We start from the raw sequence: 20,354 nt of genomic DNA, 5'->3' as shown, positions 1-20,354 counted from the left end.
TATGTTTCTCCCTACGTCATGGGCTTTTCCAGAATAACCTTTGATTTGACATCTTAGATTTCCAGAAGGAAATTGATAAGTACAGTACCATCACCACTTTCCCTTCATCCACAGCAGATTACCTTTTGTAGGACCTCTTAAAAACTTGCTTAAACGTGATGTCACTTTCACAAACATTGAGTCTGCTTTTAATCTTGACCTTGTCCAAGTGCTTTGCTAGAACCTCCTTAATAAGTTTGAACACGTTCACTTTCACAGATGTTCTGTTAACTGGCTTCTGTTTCCCTCCCTTTTGAGGTAGAATTGTTCCCAAATCAAGGGAGTTTCAGTTAAAACCAATGCATTAACTATCTGCTAGACATTTCTCTTAAGACCCCTAAGATAAGGGGAGGCGATGGCCTAGTGGTATTATTGCTGGACAATTAATCCAGAGGCCCAGATAATGTTCTGGGGGTGCTGGAATTTGAATTCAATAAATATCTGGAATTAAGAATCTAATGACCATAAATCCATTGTTGATTTTTGGTAAAACTCACCTGGTTCACTAAATGTCCTTTAGAGAAGGAAACTGCCATCCTTACCTGGTCTGGCCTACATGTGACTCCAGACCCACAGCAATGTCATTAACTCTTAACTGCCATCTGGGCGATTAGGGATGAGCATTAAATGCTGCCTGGCTAGTGACACCCTCATCCCGTAAATGAATAAATTTAAAAAAAAATATAGCCTAGCATGACTTAGACAAGTGTCCACACACAACCCAAACAATTTGCTCAGTACCACTTACCTCACGATCATGACTTTCCTGAGTTTTCCTTCTGTTCCGTTTTCTGATTTATGACAGCTCCTGTAATTAGTTTTCTATACCGAAAACTGATGCAAAACATTGATTAATACATCTGCCACTTCCTTCCATTCGAGTATTCCTTCTCAAATTTCATTTTCTATGTAGAATCATATGCCTTGTTTATTCTCTAAGTATATACGTGTTAAAAACAAATCTCAACAACCGATTTCAATATGTTGTGTTATTAATTATACACTAAATTCCCCTCTTTATTAATTTTTTCTTTCTTAATGTTCAGTTCAATTTTCTGACCTCTCTGCACATTTGTGCTTTTTTTAAAAAAGTTTATTACTAACTTCAGTATTTCTAGCCAATCTCCAATAGTGGACCCATTGGAATTGTTCTTGTCGTTTGGAATGTATATTCTGTATAGTCTAAAATACCCCCTTACGTGTCTGCCATTACATCTGTACTGACCTATCCTTTATAACTTAATTTACAATATCCTTTTAACCAACTCTGTTTTCATGCTTTCAATAATTGTCCTTGTCTAGTTTTTTAAAAAATAGAGGAGCAGCCCCTAGCTGGATTAACACAGCAGGCCAAGCAGCATCTTAGGAGCACAAAAGCTGACGTTTCAGGTCTAGACCCTTTATCTGATTAAGGGCCGAGGCCTGAAACGTCAGCTTTTGTGCTCCTAAGATGCTGCTTGGCCTGCTGTGTTCGACAAGCCCCACACTTTATTATCTTGGATTCTCCAGCATCTGCAGTTCCCATTATCTCTGTGAAGATGATTTTGCAGATCACCGAAGCTCAGATTACTTCATTTCAATTTGATTGTTATGAGTGTTTGTCTCTATCCAGTTTAGCTTTTACCAGGCTATTTCAGAAGAGATTTGGACGGCATGATGGCTCAGTCTTAACACTGCTGCCTCTCAGTGCCCAGGGCCCAGGTTCAATTCCACCCTGGGGTGACTGTGGAATTTGCACATTCTCCCAGTATCTGTGTGGGCTTCCTCTGGTTTCCTCCGACAGCTCAAAGATGTGCAGGCTTGGTGGATTGGCCATGCTAAATTTCCCATAGTGTTCAGGGATCTGCATATTAGGTGGATTATAGGGGGATGCATCTGAGTGGGATGCTCTGAGGGTCTGCGTGAACTTGTTGGGTTGAATGACCGGTTTACACACTGTCGGGATTCTATGATTCTGAAATAAACCATGTTTAGTAGAACATTTCATGCATTGGCAAGATTCTCTTCCCAGAGTAACATAGAACATTGAACATTACAGCACAGTATAGGCCCTTCAGCCCTCGATGTTGTGCCAACCTGTCATACCGATCTGAAGGTCCATCTAACCTACACAATTCCACGTACGTCCATATGCTTGTCCAATGATGACTTAAATGTACTTAAAGTTGCCGAATCTACTACCATTGCAGGCAAAGCGTTCCATTCCCTTACTACTCTCCGACTAAAGAAACTACCTCTGACATCTGTCCTATATCTTTCACCCCTCAATTTAAAGCTATGCCCCCTCGTGCTCGCTGTCACCATCCTAGGAAAAAGGCTCTCCCTCTCCACCCTGTCTAACCCTCTGATTATTTTATATGTCTCAATTAAGTCACCTCTCAACCTTCTTCTAATGAAAACAGCCTCAAGTCCCTCAGCCTTTCCTCGTAAGACCTTCCCTCCATACCAGGCAACATCCTCGCAAATCTCCTCTGCATCCTTTCCAAAGCTTCCACATCCTTCTTATAATGTGGTGACCAGAACCGTACGCAATACTCCAAGTGCGGCCGCACCATAGTTTTGTACAGCTGCAGCATAACCTCTTGGTTCTGGAACTCAATCCCTCTATTACTAAAAGCTAAAACACTGAATGCCTTCTTAACAGCCCTGTCATCCTGGGTGGCAACTTTCAAGGATCTTTGTACATGGACACAGAGATCTCTCTCCTCATCAACGCTACCAAGAACCTTACTATTAGCTCTGTACTTTGCTGTTTGTAAACGTTTGTAAACCAGAATGGATTTTGAGGTTTTCGCGTGTTTTGTCTGGTTCTGACTCACCAGTTAGCAGGCTCAATTCATTGCTTATCACAAATTTATTTAGAATCTTATCATTGTGATCTCATCTTGATTGACAGTGGATTCAAGGGAGAGGGCAGAATGTGGCTTTTAAAGTGAAGAGCAAGTATCTTGTTGCTGAGTGATTTTATACTTCTAATTAGGCCTCAAAAGTATAAAATCAGGCCTCAAACATGTCCACTATTGCCATGTTATGTCATGCCCACTAATTGAAACGACATTTGAGGGTTCAGAAAGTTGGTGTACTCAGTTAGAGCTCCTGATTTCAGCATTTTGGCTGGTGACTCCTATGAGGGAAGTCATGCCCACAGTTTGGGAACCCCTGTTCTGGGCTACCAGTCTTTAACCAATCCCATTTAATATATATTATAAGATATAAACTCTAAATGAATGTATGTATTTATCCTAAAATCATATCCTTACAAATCAGGTGTCTAGGTTTTCCAATGAAGCAGTCACTGGGAATGCGATAGTGATTTTGACTGAGCAAGGAGTTTGGTCAGTGGCTGTTAAATGCTGGATTGTCAAATAATAGGACTGTTGAGGGGGTGGGGGGAATGTGTATGATTTCAAAATAGAATCATAGGTCAGGAGAGCAAAAGAGAAACCTTTAAAAGAATTCAACGGTTGTAATTCTACTCAGTTGATAATTATGATAAATCTCCTGGCCCCGATGGGCTACATCCTAGAGTGCTGAGGAAATAGCAGAGGCTTTGGTTGTGATCTTTCAAAAGTCACTGGAATTGGGGAAAGTCCCAGATGATTGGAAAATTGCTGTTGTAACCCACTTGTTTAAGAAAGGATCAGGGCAAAAGATGGAAAATTATAGGCCGATTAGCCTAACCTCGGTAGTTGGTAAAATTCTTGGACCCATTGTCAAGGATGAGATTTCTAAATTTCTGGAAGTGCAGGGTCAGATTAAAACAAGTCAGCATGGTTTTAGTAAGGGGAGGTCGTCCCTGACAAACCTGATAGAATTCTTTGAAGAGGTAACAAGTATGTTAGACCAGGGAAACCCAGTAGATGTTATCTATCTAGACTTCCAAAAGGCCTTTGATACGGTGCATCACGGGAGGCTGCTGAGCAAGGTGAGGGCCCATGGTATTCAAGGTGAGTTACTGGCTTGGATTGAGGATTGGCTGTCTGACAGAAGGCAGAGAGTTGGGATAAAAGGCTCTTTTTCAGAATGTCACCCGGTGACGAGTGGTGTGCCGCAGGGTTCAGTGTTGGGGCCACAGCTGTTCACCTTTTAGATATTAACGAATGAAGTGACTGAGGGCATTCTGGCGAAGTTTGCTGATGATACGAAGATAGGTGAACAGGCAGGTAGTACTGAGGTGGTGGAGAGGCTGCAGAAAGATTTAGACAGTTTAGGAGAGTGGTCCAGGAAATGGCTGATGAAATTCAACCTGAGCAAATGTGAAGTTTTGCACTTTGGAAAAAAGAATACAGGCATGGACTATTTTCTAAATGGTGAGAAAATTTGTAAAGCAGAAGTGCAAAGGGATCTGGGAGTGTTGGTCCAGGATTCTCCAGAAGTTAACTTGCAGGTAGAGTCTGTGATTAAGAAAGTGAATGTAATGTTGTTGTTTATCTCGAGGGTTGGAACATAAAAGCAGCAATGTGCTTCTGAGACTTTATAAAGCTCTAGTTAGGCCCCATTTAGAATACTGTGTCCAATTTTGGGCCCCACACCTCAGGGAGGACCTACAGGCACTGGAGCGTCTCCAGTGGAGATTCTCACGGATGATCCCTGGAATGGTAGGTTTAATGTATGATGAACGGCTAAGGATCCTGGGATTGTACTCATTAGAGTTTAGAAGGTTGAAGGGAGATGTAATAGAAACTTACAAGATAATGTATGGCTTAGAAGGGGTGGATGCTAGGAAGTTGTTTCCGTTAGGCGGGGAGACTAGGACCCGTGGGCACAGCCTTAAAATTAGAGGGGGTAAATTTAAAATGGAAATGAGATGACATTTCTTCAGCCAGAGAGTGGTGGGCTTGTGGAATTCATTGCCACGGAGTGCAGTGGAGGCCAGGACGTTAGATGCCTTCAGGGCAGAGATCGACAAGTTCTTGATCTCAAAAGGAATCAAGGGCTATGGGGAGAGTGCAGGGAAGTGGTGTTGAAATGTCCATCAGCCATGATTTAAATGGCGGAGTGCACTTGATGGCCGAATGGCCTTACTTCCACTCCTCTGTCTTATGGCCTTATGAAGGGTAAGTGTGGGAAAATGTACAGAAATAATTTATCTCAATTTAAATATTGCAATTCAGCGTCATCTTTCATGAATGCTACCTTCTTTGGGGTTACTTTTTTTGTATTTAAACAAAGAAGTATTATTTAACTTCAAGCCAAAAACCTGGCAAATTCTCTTTTCGTCTCCGCAAATTCTTTTTTGCTTCTTTAAGTACAATAGCGAATATTCTGCAGATTATAATTGCAAAGAAGGAAACAGAATATCCCAAAGAGATTGTCTTTGTAGATGGTGTTGTCGACATGATTTTACATGAGCCTACGGCTATGAGAGACCAAGTTAAGGGACCTACCTTTGGAATCATGCATGGGAGGAGAACACATTTTAAAAGCAAAGTTTCATAATAAAGAATTTGTAAATTTTGAAGAAATGTAACACACGTCAAAAAGTGAGACCGTTACCATGAAAATGATTCCAAGTTGATTAGTTTGGTTACTTAAACAAAATTCTTGCTAGCTGTTCGGTATAACATATAGAAAGATATGTCAACTCTGAAAGTGCCAAAAAAATTGCCATTTGAATTTATTCACCAAGTTTATTGGGAACCAAATTATCCTCCAGTATCCATACTGTAACACACACAGAAATTGCTGGAAAAGTTCACCAGGCCTGGTAGCATCTGTGAAGAGAAAGTAGAGTTAATGTTTTGACTCAGGTGACCCTTCATCAGAATGAAAAGTTTACTCTGATTTCTGTCGGCACATGTTGCTGAACTCTTCGAAATTTCTATTTTTGTCTCCAATTTACAGCACACACAGTTGTATAGTTAAGTACCTATACAATAATATTTGTGAAATGTCAGTTCCCGACTGGGAAACAAAAGATCAAGTTGGTGCATAATGTCTAACAAGCTAACTAATGTTGAATTTAAAAAATGCAGTTTGATCAATATTGTCCTTCCTTCCCTTGCTGTCTGCACAACTCCCCTTTGCTTCCTACTCTTAGAATGGGCATGTGTAAAATACCGTCTATCAAGTATATGAATGCTTTAGGGAGAGAAAAACAGTTCACGTTTCAAGCTCAGTGTCGTACTTCAGAGCAAGCAGAGGACCCTGCCATTTGTAATGGTATCAGATTTGCCGATTGTCCATAACATAAAATACAGCAAAGAATGCCTAAAATGTTAAGAAGGTACAGAGTCTCCAGGAGAAATTTTCCCTGGAATATAAGCAAGCTTTACAAAAAGAAAGATATTTTTAAAAGGTAGTGTTGGTCGTACAGAAAGTGAGCCTGGGAATTAATCATGGAAAATAAGGAGATGGCAGATGTATTGAACAGGTATTTGACTAATGGGATTTACATAGTATGCTATAAAAAGCAGTAAATCTGGAAAAGGAAGGGACAAAGAAACTAGCTAATTGCTCGAGGGAAATAGTCCTGAGCAACTTACTGGACTGCATTCAGTGACCTTGAAAGAATTTCCTAAAGAGGTAGAAACTTGTTGAATTTTCTGAAACTCCCTTGATTTAGGCAACTGTTCTCAGATTAGAAGGTAATGTAACCGGTTATTCAAAGAAGAGAAGAAACGGTAGGCAAAAAAAATTAGACCATTTATCTTAACATCTCTCATGGGAAAGTTCATAACCGTTATTGAATAACTTATACTGGGGCACTTTGACCGTTAGTACATTGAATATTTTTGCTTTTTTGAAAGGGAAATAAAGTTTAATCAATTTCATAGAATCCTAGAAAGAGGCCATTCAGCCCATCGAGTCTACACCAACTCTCCAAAGAGCATCTTACCCAGACCAGCCATTTATCTTATCCTCCTAACCCCATGTTTTACCATGGCTAATCCACCTAATCTGCCTATCTTGAGACTGTGGAAGGAAATTAGAGCACCCAAAGGAAACATGGGGCATTGTCTGTGTGAAGTTTGCACAGTCATCCGATGCTGGAATAGAACCTGGGTCCCTGGATCTGAGGTAGTAGTGCTAACCGCTGAGCCACTGTGCCAGTAATTTATCAGATTTCTTTGAGGAAATAGCACAGGCTATGAATAAAGGGAAATTGGTGAACATACTTGGATTGTTTGGATTTCTAGGAGGCATTTAATAAAGTACCACATCCAGGGCTATTGCAGAAAGTAAAATCTCAGGGTGTATGGCAGTGCAAATGCATAGATTGAAAATAGATGAACTAGTGGGAAGCAGTAAGTGGAACTGGGTCACTTCTTGTTTGTGAAGGTGCACCAAGCAATGTACTGCAGGGATCCGTGCCAAGTCCTGAATCCTTTAGAAGTTCAGCTTATGACTTGAGTGAATGGACCAAAAGTATTGATGCTAAATTTACTCACAACACAAAGATCGAGGGGAGAAATTTGTGAAGCAGATAATAAAAAGCTACAAATGGATATAGACTAAGTGACTTGAAAAAGAACTGGCAAATGGAGGGTAATGAGTGAAAATGCAAAATTGTCCATTTTGGCTGGAAGAATGTGTTGAGAGGTTGCATAACTCTGATGTACAGAGGCATTTGACTGTCCTAGTGCATGAGTTGCAAAACCCTATTAGCTACAGAAATTAATTAGGAAAGGTAAATGTTCTTGTTTATTGTAGTGGAATTGAATACAGAAGTAGGAAGATTGAATTATACAGAGCACTAGTGAGATCACGTATGGAGAGCTTTGTACGATTCTGGTCACCACACCGGAAGGAGACACTGCTTTACTATGATCTTGTCCAGCCTGAAGCTAAGTTACATAGAGAGATTTTTGTCTCTGTTTGTTTCTTTTTGAGACCAGAGAGGGCAACGGGGACATCTGTTTGAGGTGTACAAATTGCTGAGGTGCGTAGACAGGGCATATAGGGCACAACTTTTCCCTGCAGTCAGAGTCCGTAAATAGGAGCACAGTTTCAAAATAAGGAGCAGGGGATTTGAGGGGGAGAAAGAAAATACCCCAGAGGGTTGACAGCATCTTGAATTTGCTGCCTAAAAATGTGGTAGAGGCAAACACCCTCAAGATACTTAAGTATTTTGATGAACACTTCAAACAAAGTTACAGGCAAAATCTGAATAACTGGTTTCAAATAGATGGATAAATTTAATGACCAATGTGGGCACGAAGGACTAAAGGATCTTTTCTGGTGGTGAAAAATCTGCCTAAGACTCTTGGCCCCTAAAGGAAGGATATAAATGCGTTAGAAGCAGATCAGAAAAGGTTCACTCAGCAGATATGTGTTCAAATTGTGAGGAAAGCTTGGTCAAGCTGTGTTTATTTATACTTGAGGTAGAGCTGGTGTAATTGATCCTGGAATCTATGGAGGGTTGTGATGATGTTTTAGCTTTATATGATTTTTTTTTAAATATAAGGAGAAATTGAGACACAAGTACTGAGCAGTCTGTTCCAAGCCAATAATGTAAGCAGCTTGAGCACCTATGGGGTTTGTTTTCATAGTTGGAACAGTAGAAGCAGCATGAATGGGTAGACTCGGGCTCTGGTTTTCGTTTATCCTTCAGCATTTGGCATTTTGAAGCGGCCATACCTCTGTCCCTGCTACAGCAAAACAGTCGAGTTTTCTTTTTCGGTCAGAATTTTCTGTTGCTGTACTTTTCTCCTGGATTGGAGAAACCTTTTTTATATGTGAGAGTCTGTTTTAATGAATTTGTCTTTTCCAGGGGTACGTTTATGCAACGTTACTACATTGGAACAGTTGCTTTAGTAACTAAATAATCTATTATTTAGTTACGTTTTCCAAAGTTAAACTTGGACCATTTCTTCTTCTTAATCTATAATTAAAATACAAACAAAGTGTGTTTTGCTTAAAGTTGTTTGGTGTAACCAGTCAAATTACATCTGGAGCACACCACCTTACACTTGCCTTTAAATAAGATAAAAGCTGGGATCCAGACTGATCTCCTGGATATTTTTGAAGGGGGTTTGGTCTGGTCGATAACAGGGGTAATGTGGAGATGGTCTTTTATCTTCTAGGAGAATTTAGAACTGAGGTGTTATACTCCCTTTCATCCCAGGCCATCACTAGAAACATGAAGCTTTCAGATCTTTACCAAAACTTTGAGAATCTTTAAATATATTTCGAACAGTTTTGATAAATTCTTAAGAGGGCGATGGGTTACAAATGGTAGGCAGAAATGTGGAATAATCTGATCAGCTGTAGTCCTACTGAATGTTAGAACTGAATGAAGAAGCTGAGTGGCCTATTTCATGCTTCTGATTTGTATGTTGGTATCTCTGGAACTTAACTTGAATTAATTTTAACATTATTTGCAGAGGCATTTTGACTCTTTGTTTTTAAAGGCAGTTGCAGCAAAGCTGGACCTTCCTGATGATCTGGTCGGATACTTCAGCCTTTTTCTTATCCGGGAAGGAAGTGATAGTTGTTCTTGTAAGTTTATGGATTAAATTGCCTGTCTGATTTTAATATCTACACATTGCTCCCTTCAGTTAAATCTTTTACAGTGTAAGCTATCAACCTAAACTTGCATCCATATATTTAGTTGGAAAATCTTGGTCCTAGTTGACTTTTCATTTCTGTTAGAACTGAAAATGAAACTTGAGCAAAAACTGCTAATTTGTGGGTAATGAACTTTGATTTCTACTGTTGCTATTTTTAGTTCTATTTCTTCCTTTTCATGGCCATGTCATAGAAATTGATATTCTAGATATTGGTAGATATTCTACCATCTTGGAAATTGTTGAAGTGTAAGACAGATGATCCTTTGTAAGAAGTGACATCCAAGATTGCACGTTCATTTAGCGGCTAGGTTTTGAATACTCAGAAGCATGTTTGCATGTTTTCTTGACTTCCTTGGTGTGATTGGAGAGCCCAAAAAAACAAGGAAATTAACTCTTCGCAGAAAGTCCTGACTGCTCATAATTCTGCCAGAGAATTAATTAGTCTTACATCTCTTCCAAAATAGGAAGAAATAGGTGAACTAACAATAATAACTGTGTTGACAAAGACAGTAATTAGCACTCTATCATATCCACTCTTTGTAGAATACATTGCAGTTTAGATTGTATCCTTTTCCTGTCAGTTCTACAAGCCCATCGTGGCATGATTTTGAAGTGTTTATTTTTGAAAACAGGTGCTCAGTATTTTTAATTAAATCCGAGATTGAAGGATTGAGTGTCGGCAATGCTGCAAAAATCAGTATGCCAAATCGGAAATAGAATAGTACAGCATAGAAACAGACCCTTTTGGCCTAACTCCTCTCTGCTGACCAGGTTTCCTAAGCTGAGCAAGTCCTATTTGCCCGTGTTTGGCCCTTTATCACTCTGAACCTTTCCTGCCCATGTACCTGTACAAATGTCTTTTAACCGTTATAATTGCACTAGCCTCCATCACTTCCCCTGGCAGCTTATTACATATAAGCAACACCCTCTCTGAGAAATGTTGCTCCCCTTGTCCCTTTTTTAAATTTTTCCGCTCTGACCTTTAGGTCAAAGCTAACGCTCATAGGTTCCCCTAGCCTGGAGAAAAGACCCTGGCTGTTCACCAATCTGTGCCCCTCGTGATTTTATACAGCTTTCTAAGATTACCCCCTCAGCCCCTACACTCCAAGGAAAGAGTGACCCAGATCTATTGGGCAGATGCTCTTAAAATCAGGTGGATCAAAGCTCTAATGACTTATGGGTGGAAAAACTGTTACAAACTTTGTCATGTATTTTGAGTGCCAAAATACCCTTAAAACCTGACTTGCTTCTGTGAAGTACATAAAGTATAAGAGATGCAACAGATGTGGGCCATTTGATCTCTCATGCTTGCCCTGCCATTCAATAAGATAACCACCTGGTCTGGTCCCAGGCCTCAAACTCTCTTTCATCGTAGCCCGCACGTCTCAAATATTTCAAGAATTTATCCAGGTCTCTCATACAAATGATGAACAAAAGGCCTTGTGAGCCTGCTTCACCATTCAGTAAGATCATGGCTGATCTGATTTTTAACCTCAACTCTGCAATCCCCAATATTCTTTCATCCCCTTGGTAATAAAGAATCTACTACCTCTGCCTTAAAATATTTAATGATTCTGCATCCACTGCTGCTCAAAGAAGGGAATTCCAAAGGCAGAACAGTTTCTTCAACTCCCTTTTAAATGGATATCCTCTTATTTTTAAATGGTGGCTCTTACTTCTATATTCTCTCATAAGAGGTCACATCCTTTGAACATCCACCTTGTCAAGTCCCTTCAGGGATTCAATTAAATTACCTCCTACCTCTTCTAAACTCCGGGGGATATAGGCCTTGTCTATCTCCTCTTTCCTGTCAAAGCGGCCACCTCTAAATCTTTTGTGATCTAGCTTCCACGTGTCTTTGGGATTGAGAATCCCATATGTTCACTATATTATGGGAGAAGAAATTCCTTTGCATCTCATTTTTAAATTAATGTCCCTTTTGACTTTGTTTTTCAAGATTCCCCCCTAGTGGAAAAGTTCTCTATCTACTCTGATAAACCTTCTCTGAATCTTGTATGTTTCAGCAAGATCAAGTCAGCTGTTAATTCCAGATATGTGCCTGGTGAATCTCTCCTGAATCACTCCAATGTGTGTACATCCTTTCTTAAATAGGGGAATCAAGACTGTACAAAGTATTTCAAATGTGACCTCACCAAGTCCTCAAGTTTTTGTTATAAGACTTCGCTATTTTAAATTTCAAGCCCTGAGCTTTTGAGACCAAAATTCCATTTGTCACCTTAATTACTTAATGCACCTGCATTTCATTCACAGTAATATCCTGTCTCTCTACTGCAATTTCTTTGGAATCTCCCTCTTTTTAAATAATCTGCCTTTTGATTATTCTTGCCAAGGTGCATGACTTTATACTTTGCATTAAACTTCATCTCCCAAGTTTTTGCCCAATTTTTCAACTTATCTATACTACTTGCAGATTCCTTCTGTCTTCATCATTGCATGCCGTCCCACTTATTTTTATATCGCCGAATTGTGGATGCATTAGACTCTAGCTGTCCTCTCAATTATTATTGTTATAGGTGGTAGATAATTGAGGCCCTAGAACTCATCCTTGTGGCACTCCACTATTTGCACCTTTCCAACCTAAAGTTGATCCATTATTCCAGACTCCGGTCATCTGTCTTATCCAACCTTCAATCCATGTACCTATATTAACCCTACTACATTGAGCTACTATCTTATGGAGTCATAGAGATATACAGCATGGAAATAGACACATCGATCGAACTCATCCCCGCTGACCAGATATCCTAGATAAATCTAGTCCCATTTGGCTGATAGGAGGGGTTTAGAGGACTATGCACAAACCCATCCACATACCCTTTTAAATGTGATAATTGTGCCAGCCTCCGCCACCGCATTCTCTGGCAGTTTATTCCGTACATGCACCTCCCTCTCTGTGGGGGAAAAAACATGCCCTTCAGGTCCCTCGTTAAGTTTTTTTTTTCCCCCCCTCTCACCTTCACCCTATCCCTTCTGGTTTTGGACTCACCCACCCCAGGAAAAAGATTTTGTCTATTTTTCTATTCATGCCCCTCACGATTTTATAAACCTCGATAAGGTCACCTCTCAGCCTCTGATGCACCAGTGAACATAGCCCCAGCCTATTCAGCCTCTCCCTATTGCTCAAACCCTCCAACACTGGCAACATCCTTGTAAATCTTTTCTGAACCCTTTCAAGTTTCAGAATGTTGCTCTATAGAACGGAGACAAGTATTGTGAGATAATCTTTTATGGCACCTTATTGAATGCCTTCTGTAAATGGAAATACACTAGGTGTTTCAAAGATATTAGGAACTGCAGATGCTGGAGAATCTGAGATAACAAGGTGTAGAGCTGGATGAACACAGCAGGCTAAGCAGCATCAGAGGAGCAGGAAGGCTGAAGAACAGTCTAGGCCCAAAATGTCAGCCTTCCTGCTCCTCTGATGCTGCTGACCTGCTGTGTTCATCCACCTCTACACTTGTTATCTCTAATACACTAGATGTGCTAGTTTCCCTGTATCAACTTGTTATATCCTCAAAGAATAATCAAATTTGGCAAATATGATTTCCCTTTTACACAATCGTGTTGACTATTTGATTGCGTTTAGCTTTATTAAATGCTGTTTCTTAATGAATTCTAGCATTTTCCCAACAAGAGATGTTAGGTTAACTAGCCAATAATTTCCTGCTGTTTGTCTCCCTGTCTCCCTCCCTCTGCTTGAAAACAGGTGTCACATTAATGGTTTTCCAATCCACTAAAATGTTTCTGGAATATTTTAACAAATGCTCTCGTTTTCTTTGCAGCCACTTCCCTCCCTACCCTTTGCAGGTTATTAGGTCTTGGTGACTTTAATTTGTCAATACTTTGTCCCTTGTGACAAAGATTGTGTTTTTGTATTACCTGTTGTTTTTGGGACGCTCATAGTGTCCTCAACAGTGAAGTACGATGCAAAATCTTGGTTTAAATGATCATTTCCATTTCCTGTTGTTAAATCCCCAGTTTCATCCTCGCAGGGTCCCACACATAGTTTACCTATTCGATCTTTGTATATACCCATAGAAGCACTTGGTGTGTTTTCATATTTGTCCATTTATTTTTAAAACCAATTTTATCTTTTCAATTGGCTTTCTAGTCATCCTCTTGTGATTTCTAACAAAAAACTCTCCAGCTATGATTAGTTTTGCCACTTTGTATGCCCTAGTTGATCTGAAAGAGTAAGCTGCACCTGATTCACCATGATCAAGTTGCATAGTGCAACTCAAATGGCGAGTTAATGCTAATTGTATCTCTTTCATACACTCCTTCATTTCAGTGTACCTGGTGACTGCTTGCCTGCTCCCATATCTCCTTCCCTGCTATCCCTTTATTTTTTCCCTCTAACCCCATCTTGTCTTTTAATCTTATGTCACTTAATTTTGCCTTGCGCTAGTTTAATAAAAAAAAGTGGTGACATAGGCAACTAGAAAAGAAACATCAATGTATAATCTGAAAGAATACTCCATGATGTTTATTTGGATATTGATCGAGATTTTCAATCCTTACTAATTTCAACTTTATGAATTGTTTTGTTACTTTTCAGTTGTACGCAAGCTGCAGGAGTTTGAACTGCCATATATTTCGATTACAAGTTTGAAAAACACAGAGTATAGAATTGTGCTGCGAAAGAGGTGATAAATTAATGTTATATTTTAAATTATTACTCGATGCTGTTTCCTGTAGTTTGATATTTAGTAAATTACTGCTTTCTGTTGTGGTGGTACATTTTGTTCCGATTTGATTTAGAACATTACTGCAGTGAGAGTTTGGTTAAATGGTGAGCACTGATCGTCTTTACATTTAGTTATCTGCTTAATAAAAGGAAAGCAAGTTACCAAATCAGATCAAGAATTCTGTAACCCTTAAACACCAGTTTTAAGATGTTGTTTGTACTAACAGGTAGTAAGTATGCTGCTGATCTTGCACTATAGAATGTTTCAGATATGTAATGTGAATCCTTTTAGTTTTCTTGGTGACATAGTTATTACTTTTATAAACAATGTTTTGTTTTGCTGTTAAATTCTTCGGGTGAATCTTTCTATCTGTTTACCTTTTACTTAAATTGAGACCTCGTTTATTGTTTTAATACTTTTTCCTACTGTAAAAATAAGAGATTGCATTTAAATGATCAATTTCTTTAGTTGCTGAAAAATTTCTTGCTTCTCTTGCCAAACATAATTTCGAGTAGGTAGAGAAAGGAGAATTTTCAATGAATTGGGCATCACCGCTTGGAATATCAATGAGAATAATTCATAGCCATCCTTGTGATTTAAACATTGTTTAAAGTCATTCCCATTGACTACCCTGCACCATGAGTCAATTCATTTTGTGTTCTATTTTATCAAGTTATCATTTAACAAGTTCATCTTGTTTCTTAATAAGCTTGTTTTTGCTTTAAATCTAGTCTGCCTATATATTAGCATGTGCGAATGATTTGTTGAGGTTTTTATTTTCTCTGGTAGTATATTCCTAATGTATCTTCCACTTTGGCTTCTGTTTAAAAATTGACACTGAATTGTTTGTAGATGGTACGTACTCCTGACACTGCACATTGGTGAAGGGAGTGTTTGTTGAAGGTCATGATTGGGGCTGTAATCAAGAGGGCTGCTTTGTCCTGGATGGTGTTGCAGTGCTTGAGCTGCCCTCGTCTAGGCAACTGGGGAGTATTCCTGACTCACGCCTTGTAGATGATGGGTAGGCATCCGAGAGACTCGAGCTGAGTTACTCGTTGCAGGGTTCCTAACTTCTGCATTGCTGTTGTAGCCACAATACTTAGATGGCAATCAGTTCAGTTTCTGATCAGTAGGCAACCCTCAGGATCTTAGGGAGATTTAGCAATGTTAATGCTATTGAACACTAAAGAATAATGATGAGATTCTCACTTGTTGAAGCGTGCGTGAATGTGACACATTTTATTTGCCATTTATCAACCCTAGACTGGGTATTGTGCAGGTTTTGTTCTGTTTGGGCAAAGGCTGTTTCTCATCTGAGGGTTAACTATGGTATTAGATATTGTGTAGACATCGACAAACATCTCCACTTCTGACCTCACGATGGAGGGACTGTCATTGAAGTAGCTGAGGCTGTTTGACCCTAGGAAACTACCCTGACTAACTCCTTCACTGATGTTCTGGGACTTAAATGATTGACCCCAACAACCACCACCAAGTTCCTTTGTGCTCTCTATAATGCCTTGTTATTGAGCACAGTCATTGTTCTCTTGTCTCAGGAATTTAGCTCTTTGACTGTATTTGGACCTGGGCTGCTATGGGGTCTATAGCAGAAAGGCTCTTTTTTGAAACTCAAATTGAATGTCATGAGTAGATGATTGCTGACCGATGCCACTGAAGCTCTGTCAGCAACTGCTTCCAGCACTTTGATCAAGAATGGGCTGACTGAGTAGTGACTGACATGGGTTGGATTTGACCTGGTTTCTCTGTAAATAGCAATGTCTATAGATATAATGAAACAGCTTGGCTAGAGACGCTTCTGTTTAGAGCGCATCTTCAGCACTACTGTTACGTTGTCAGAGCCCATATGCTTTGCAATATCCAATGCTATCAATTATTTCTTAATACAAGTAAAATTGGCTCAAGATTGGTATCCGTGTTACTAGGGACATTCAAGAGGCTGAGAAGGAATCATCCCCTTAACACTTCTATCTGATGCTAGATGCAGCACTTCATGTGTCTGGCTGTTGCATTGCTGAGGCTGGGAATATTTGTGGATCTGCCTCTTGATAATTAACTGTCCACCACCATCCATGACTGGCTGCACCAAGATTACAGAGCTTTGGTCAGATCTGTTGCTAATGATATAGGCTTAACCGTGTCTATTGCATTCTGCTTCTGCTGTTTCCCATCCATGGTCCTGTGTAGTTTCGCCAAAATGACATTTCTAGGTATGCTTGTGCTGCTTCTGGCCCTTCGGCACTCTCCATTGAGTTAAGGGTTTTTCCCATGTCTTGGTAGTAATGGTGCACTGGAGGGAATAATCCCAAGCTGTGAGGTTAGCATGGTGCTGCTACTCATCCACAGCACTGCATCAGTTCCCAGTTTTGAGTTGTTTGGTCTGTTTGAAACTGTTCCAGATGGTACAGTGATGGTGCCGCACAATATGATGGGGATTTGGTTTCATGGACCGACACATCTGTAACGGTTGATGGCAAGAATTGGGTTAAGCAAGTTTTTCTTTTGTTTTTCTTGCCTTCAAAAGACCTGGTCTAATAGTTATATACTTCATGACTTGGCCTGCTCAGTCAGTAGTGGTGCTACTAAGCCACTGTCTGTGGTAGATATTGAAGTTCTCTACGTCTTATACCCTTGTCTAGCAATATGTTTTCTCCAAATAGTGTTCAACATTGGGAAGTACTAATTCAGCTAAAGCGGGTAAAGGTAGGTGATAAGCAGTAAGAAGCTTCCTAGTCAATGTTTGACCTGATCCCTAGAAACCTCTTCAAATCTAGTGTCAGTGTTGTGTTCCCAACTACTTAACTGAATGTCACTGCCCCGCCACTACCACTACCAGTGATTCTGATTTGATAATGGGCCAGGATGTGTGCAGGCATGGTGATGGTGGTGTCTGGGACACAATGAAATATGATAGCATAAGAATGTCAGGCAGCTCTCCCAATTTCAGCAGAAGCCAGCAGATGTTGAGAGATAAGACTTTGCAGTGTCAACAAGCTGGTTTTGTCTGTAATTTCCAGTGACTAGGTCAACGTTAGTTGCTCCATTCAGTCTCATTCCTTTCTTCAGACTTCGTGGTTTGATTCAACGAGACATTGAAGAGCCAACTTCACAGTGAGTTTGATTTATGCAAGCCAGACACGCAGGTGACGATGGCACATTTCCTTCCCCAAAGAGCATTAGCGAAATGACACCTGACACTATTCTGAGGGTCACCATTAAAGTTGCTCTTAATTTCAGTTTATTAATTTCATGTTTCACATTCTGCCATGATGTAATTTGAACCCATAATCTGTCTTTGGCAGTAACCTGGATCTTTGTTACTATTACAGTAACATTACAGTAACATTACCACCAGTGCCTTTTTGTTCTCTTCGGAGATGATCTTAGAAATGTGAGTGCCTTTCTTCTGTGTAATGACTCAATTACGCTCAAGTTGGTGATGGAATATGGATGTTTTCTTTCTATTTTTAATTCAGTTGTCTGTATTTAATGCCTGAGACTTGCATCGGCTGCAGTAATTTTTGAAAAGGAGCAGAAGCACTGACTTTAAATTGTTTCAGCAATAATTTGACCATGTCAGTTGGTCAAGTTTCACTCAATGATCATGAAGTAAACGAAGATAGTCTGAAACAAAATTAACATTTCAACAAAAGACCCAAGTCAACTGTAATTATTTGGTCTGCTATTTTGGTGGCTCACGTGCTGGATAGCATAGCTTCAAATCAGCTGTCAAATTTGGCTAGGAAGAGTTTTTTTGGTAATTGCAAGTATGTGCCTGTCTGCAGTAATGTTCCTTTTATATGAAATACCAAGCAACATTAGTGCATAAGACCATAAGACATAGGAATGGAGCCATTTGGTCCATCAAGTCCACTTTGCCATTTAAATCATGGCTGATGGGCATTTCAACACCACTTCCCTGCACTCTCCCCGTAGCCCTTGATTCCTTTTGAGATCAAGAACTTGTCGATCTCTGCCTTGAAGGCATTCAACGTCCCGGCCTCCACTGCACTCTGCGGCAATGAATTCCATAAACCCACCACTCTCTGGCTGAAGAAATGTCGTCTCATTTCAGTTTTAAATTTATCCCGTCTAATTTTAAGGCTGTGTCCACGGGTCCTAGTCTCCCCACCTAATGGGAACAACTTCCTAGTGCCCACCCCTTCTAAACCATACGTTATCTTGTAAGTTTCTATTAGATCTCCCGTCAACCTTCTATCTCTAATGAGTACAATCCCAGGATCCTTAGCCGTTCATCATGCGTTAAACCTACCATTCCAGGGATCATCCGTGTGAATCTACGCAGGACGCGCTCCAATGCCAGTATGTCCTTCCTGAGGTGTGGGACCCAAAATTGGACACAGTATTCTAAATGGGGCCTAACTAGACCCTTATAAAGCCTCAGAAGCACATCGCTGCTTTTATATTCCAACCCACTTGAGATAAACGACAACATTACATTCGCTTTCTTAATTACGGACTCTACCTGCAAGTTAACCATTAGAGAATCCTGGACCAACACTCCCAGATCCCTTTGCACTTCTGATTTGCGCATTTTCTCACCATTTAGTAAATAGTCCATGCCTGTATTCTTTTTTCCAAAGTGCAAAACCTCACATTTACTCACATTGAATTTTATCAGCCATTTCCTGGACCACTCTCCTAACTGTCTAAATCTTTCTGCAGCTTCCCCACCTCCTCAGTACTACCTGCCTGTCCACCTATCGTCGTATCATCGGCAAACTTTGCCAGAATGCCCCCAGTCCCATCATCCAGATCATTAATATATAAGGTGAACAGCTGTGGCCCCAACACTGAACCCTGCGGGACACCGCTCGTCACCGGTTGCCATTCCGAGAAAGAGCCTCTTATCCCCCAACTCTCTGCCTTCTGTCAGACAGCCAATCCTCAATCCAAGCCAGTAGCTCACCTCGAACACCATGGGCCCTCACCTTGCTCAGCAGCCTCCCGTGAGGCACTGTATCAAAGGCCTTTTGGAAGTCTAGATAGATAACATCTACTGGGTTTCCCTGGTCTAACATACTTGTTACCTCTTCAAAGAATTCTAACAGGTTTGTCAGGCACGACCTCCCCTTACTAAAACCATGCTGACTTGTTTTAATCTGACCCTGCACTTCCAGGAATTTAGAAATGTCATCCTTGACAATGGGTTCAAGAATTTTACCAACTACTTAATCGGCCTACAATTTTCCATCTTTTGCCTTGATCGTTTCTTAAACAAGGGAGTTACAACTGCAATTTTCCAATCATCTGGGACTTTTCCCAACTCCAGTGACGTTTGAAAGATCACGACCAAAGCCTCTGCTATTTCCTCAGCCACCTCCCTCAGAACTCATATTTATGGAATATAAACAAAGTGCTGATATACTCAGATCTGGTGGCATCTGATAATGGAGAAATTGTTTAACATTTCCATTTTGTAGCCCTTTAACACAAGTACTTGTGAATTAAAAACATACTGCTGGTACTCTGATCACAGCCCTGAAACATTAACTGTGTTCTCTCCACAATTGCTGCCTGACCTTAGTCTGCCTTTTCAATGTTTAATTTCAAATTGCAGCATCCACAGTATTTTGCTTTTATAGGGGCAGTGAGAGCCCAGTGGTATTATCACTGTTAATCTAGAACCCAGCTAATAATGTGGGGAAGGTAGATGGTGAAATTCAAATTCAGTAAAAATCTGGAATGAAGAGTCTAATGATGACCTTTAAATCCATCGTCGATTGTTTGAGATACCACACATGCAAATAATTACCTTGTACTGATAACCATGTTTTGTTTACAGCTATTGGGACACTGCTTATGATGATGATGTTATGGAAAATCGGGTTGGATTGAGTCTATTATATGCTCAGGTAGGAGGAGTCTTAGTTGCCAAGTATTTGATGCAACTCAAGCATTGTAATCAGATTGAAGTCTTCAATGTTGATTTAGTCTTCATTTTGTTTTTCAGTTAGCGTATCAAAATTAAGAACGCCAAGAGTCACAGAAGAATGTGTTTTCCTTTCCCTTGCTTTTTTTATTGAAATATTCTATCATTTCTCTTCTTCACTTC

The 20,354-nt window shown here is 40.1% G+C and overlaps 1 protein-coding gene across 1 annotated transcript in view; it reads left to right on the top strand.

The window, feature by feature from the left end:
* snx17 (sorting nexin 17) overlaps nt 1-20,354 on the top strand; it is an 87,866-nt gene that overhangs the window by 38,054 nt on the left and 29,458 nt on the right. Inside the window, exons 6-8 of the mRNA XM_048531027.2 lie at nt 9,393-9,480; nt 14,131-14,218; nt 20,085-20,154. Coding sequence (XP_048386984.1) covers nt 9,393-9,480; nt 14,131-14,218; nt 20,085-20,154 — 246 coding nt within the window. The remainder of the gene's footprint in view (nt 1-9,392; nt 9,481-14,130; nt 14,219-20,084; nt 20,155-20,354) is intronic.

This window comes from Stegostoma tigrinum, chromosome 4, assembly GCF_030684315.1.
Source record: "Stegostoma tigrinum isolate sSteTig4 chromosome 4, sSteTig4.hap1, whole genome shotgun sequence".
NCBI lineage: Eukaryota > Metazoa > Chordata > Chondrichthyes > Orectolobiformes > Stegostomatidae > Stegostoma > Stegostoma tigrinum.
This window is presented reverse-complemented; position numbering and strand designations above follow the sequence as displayed.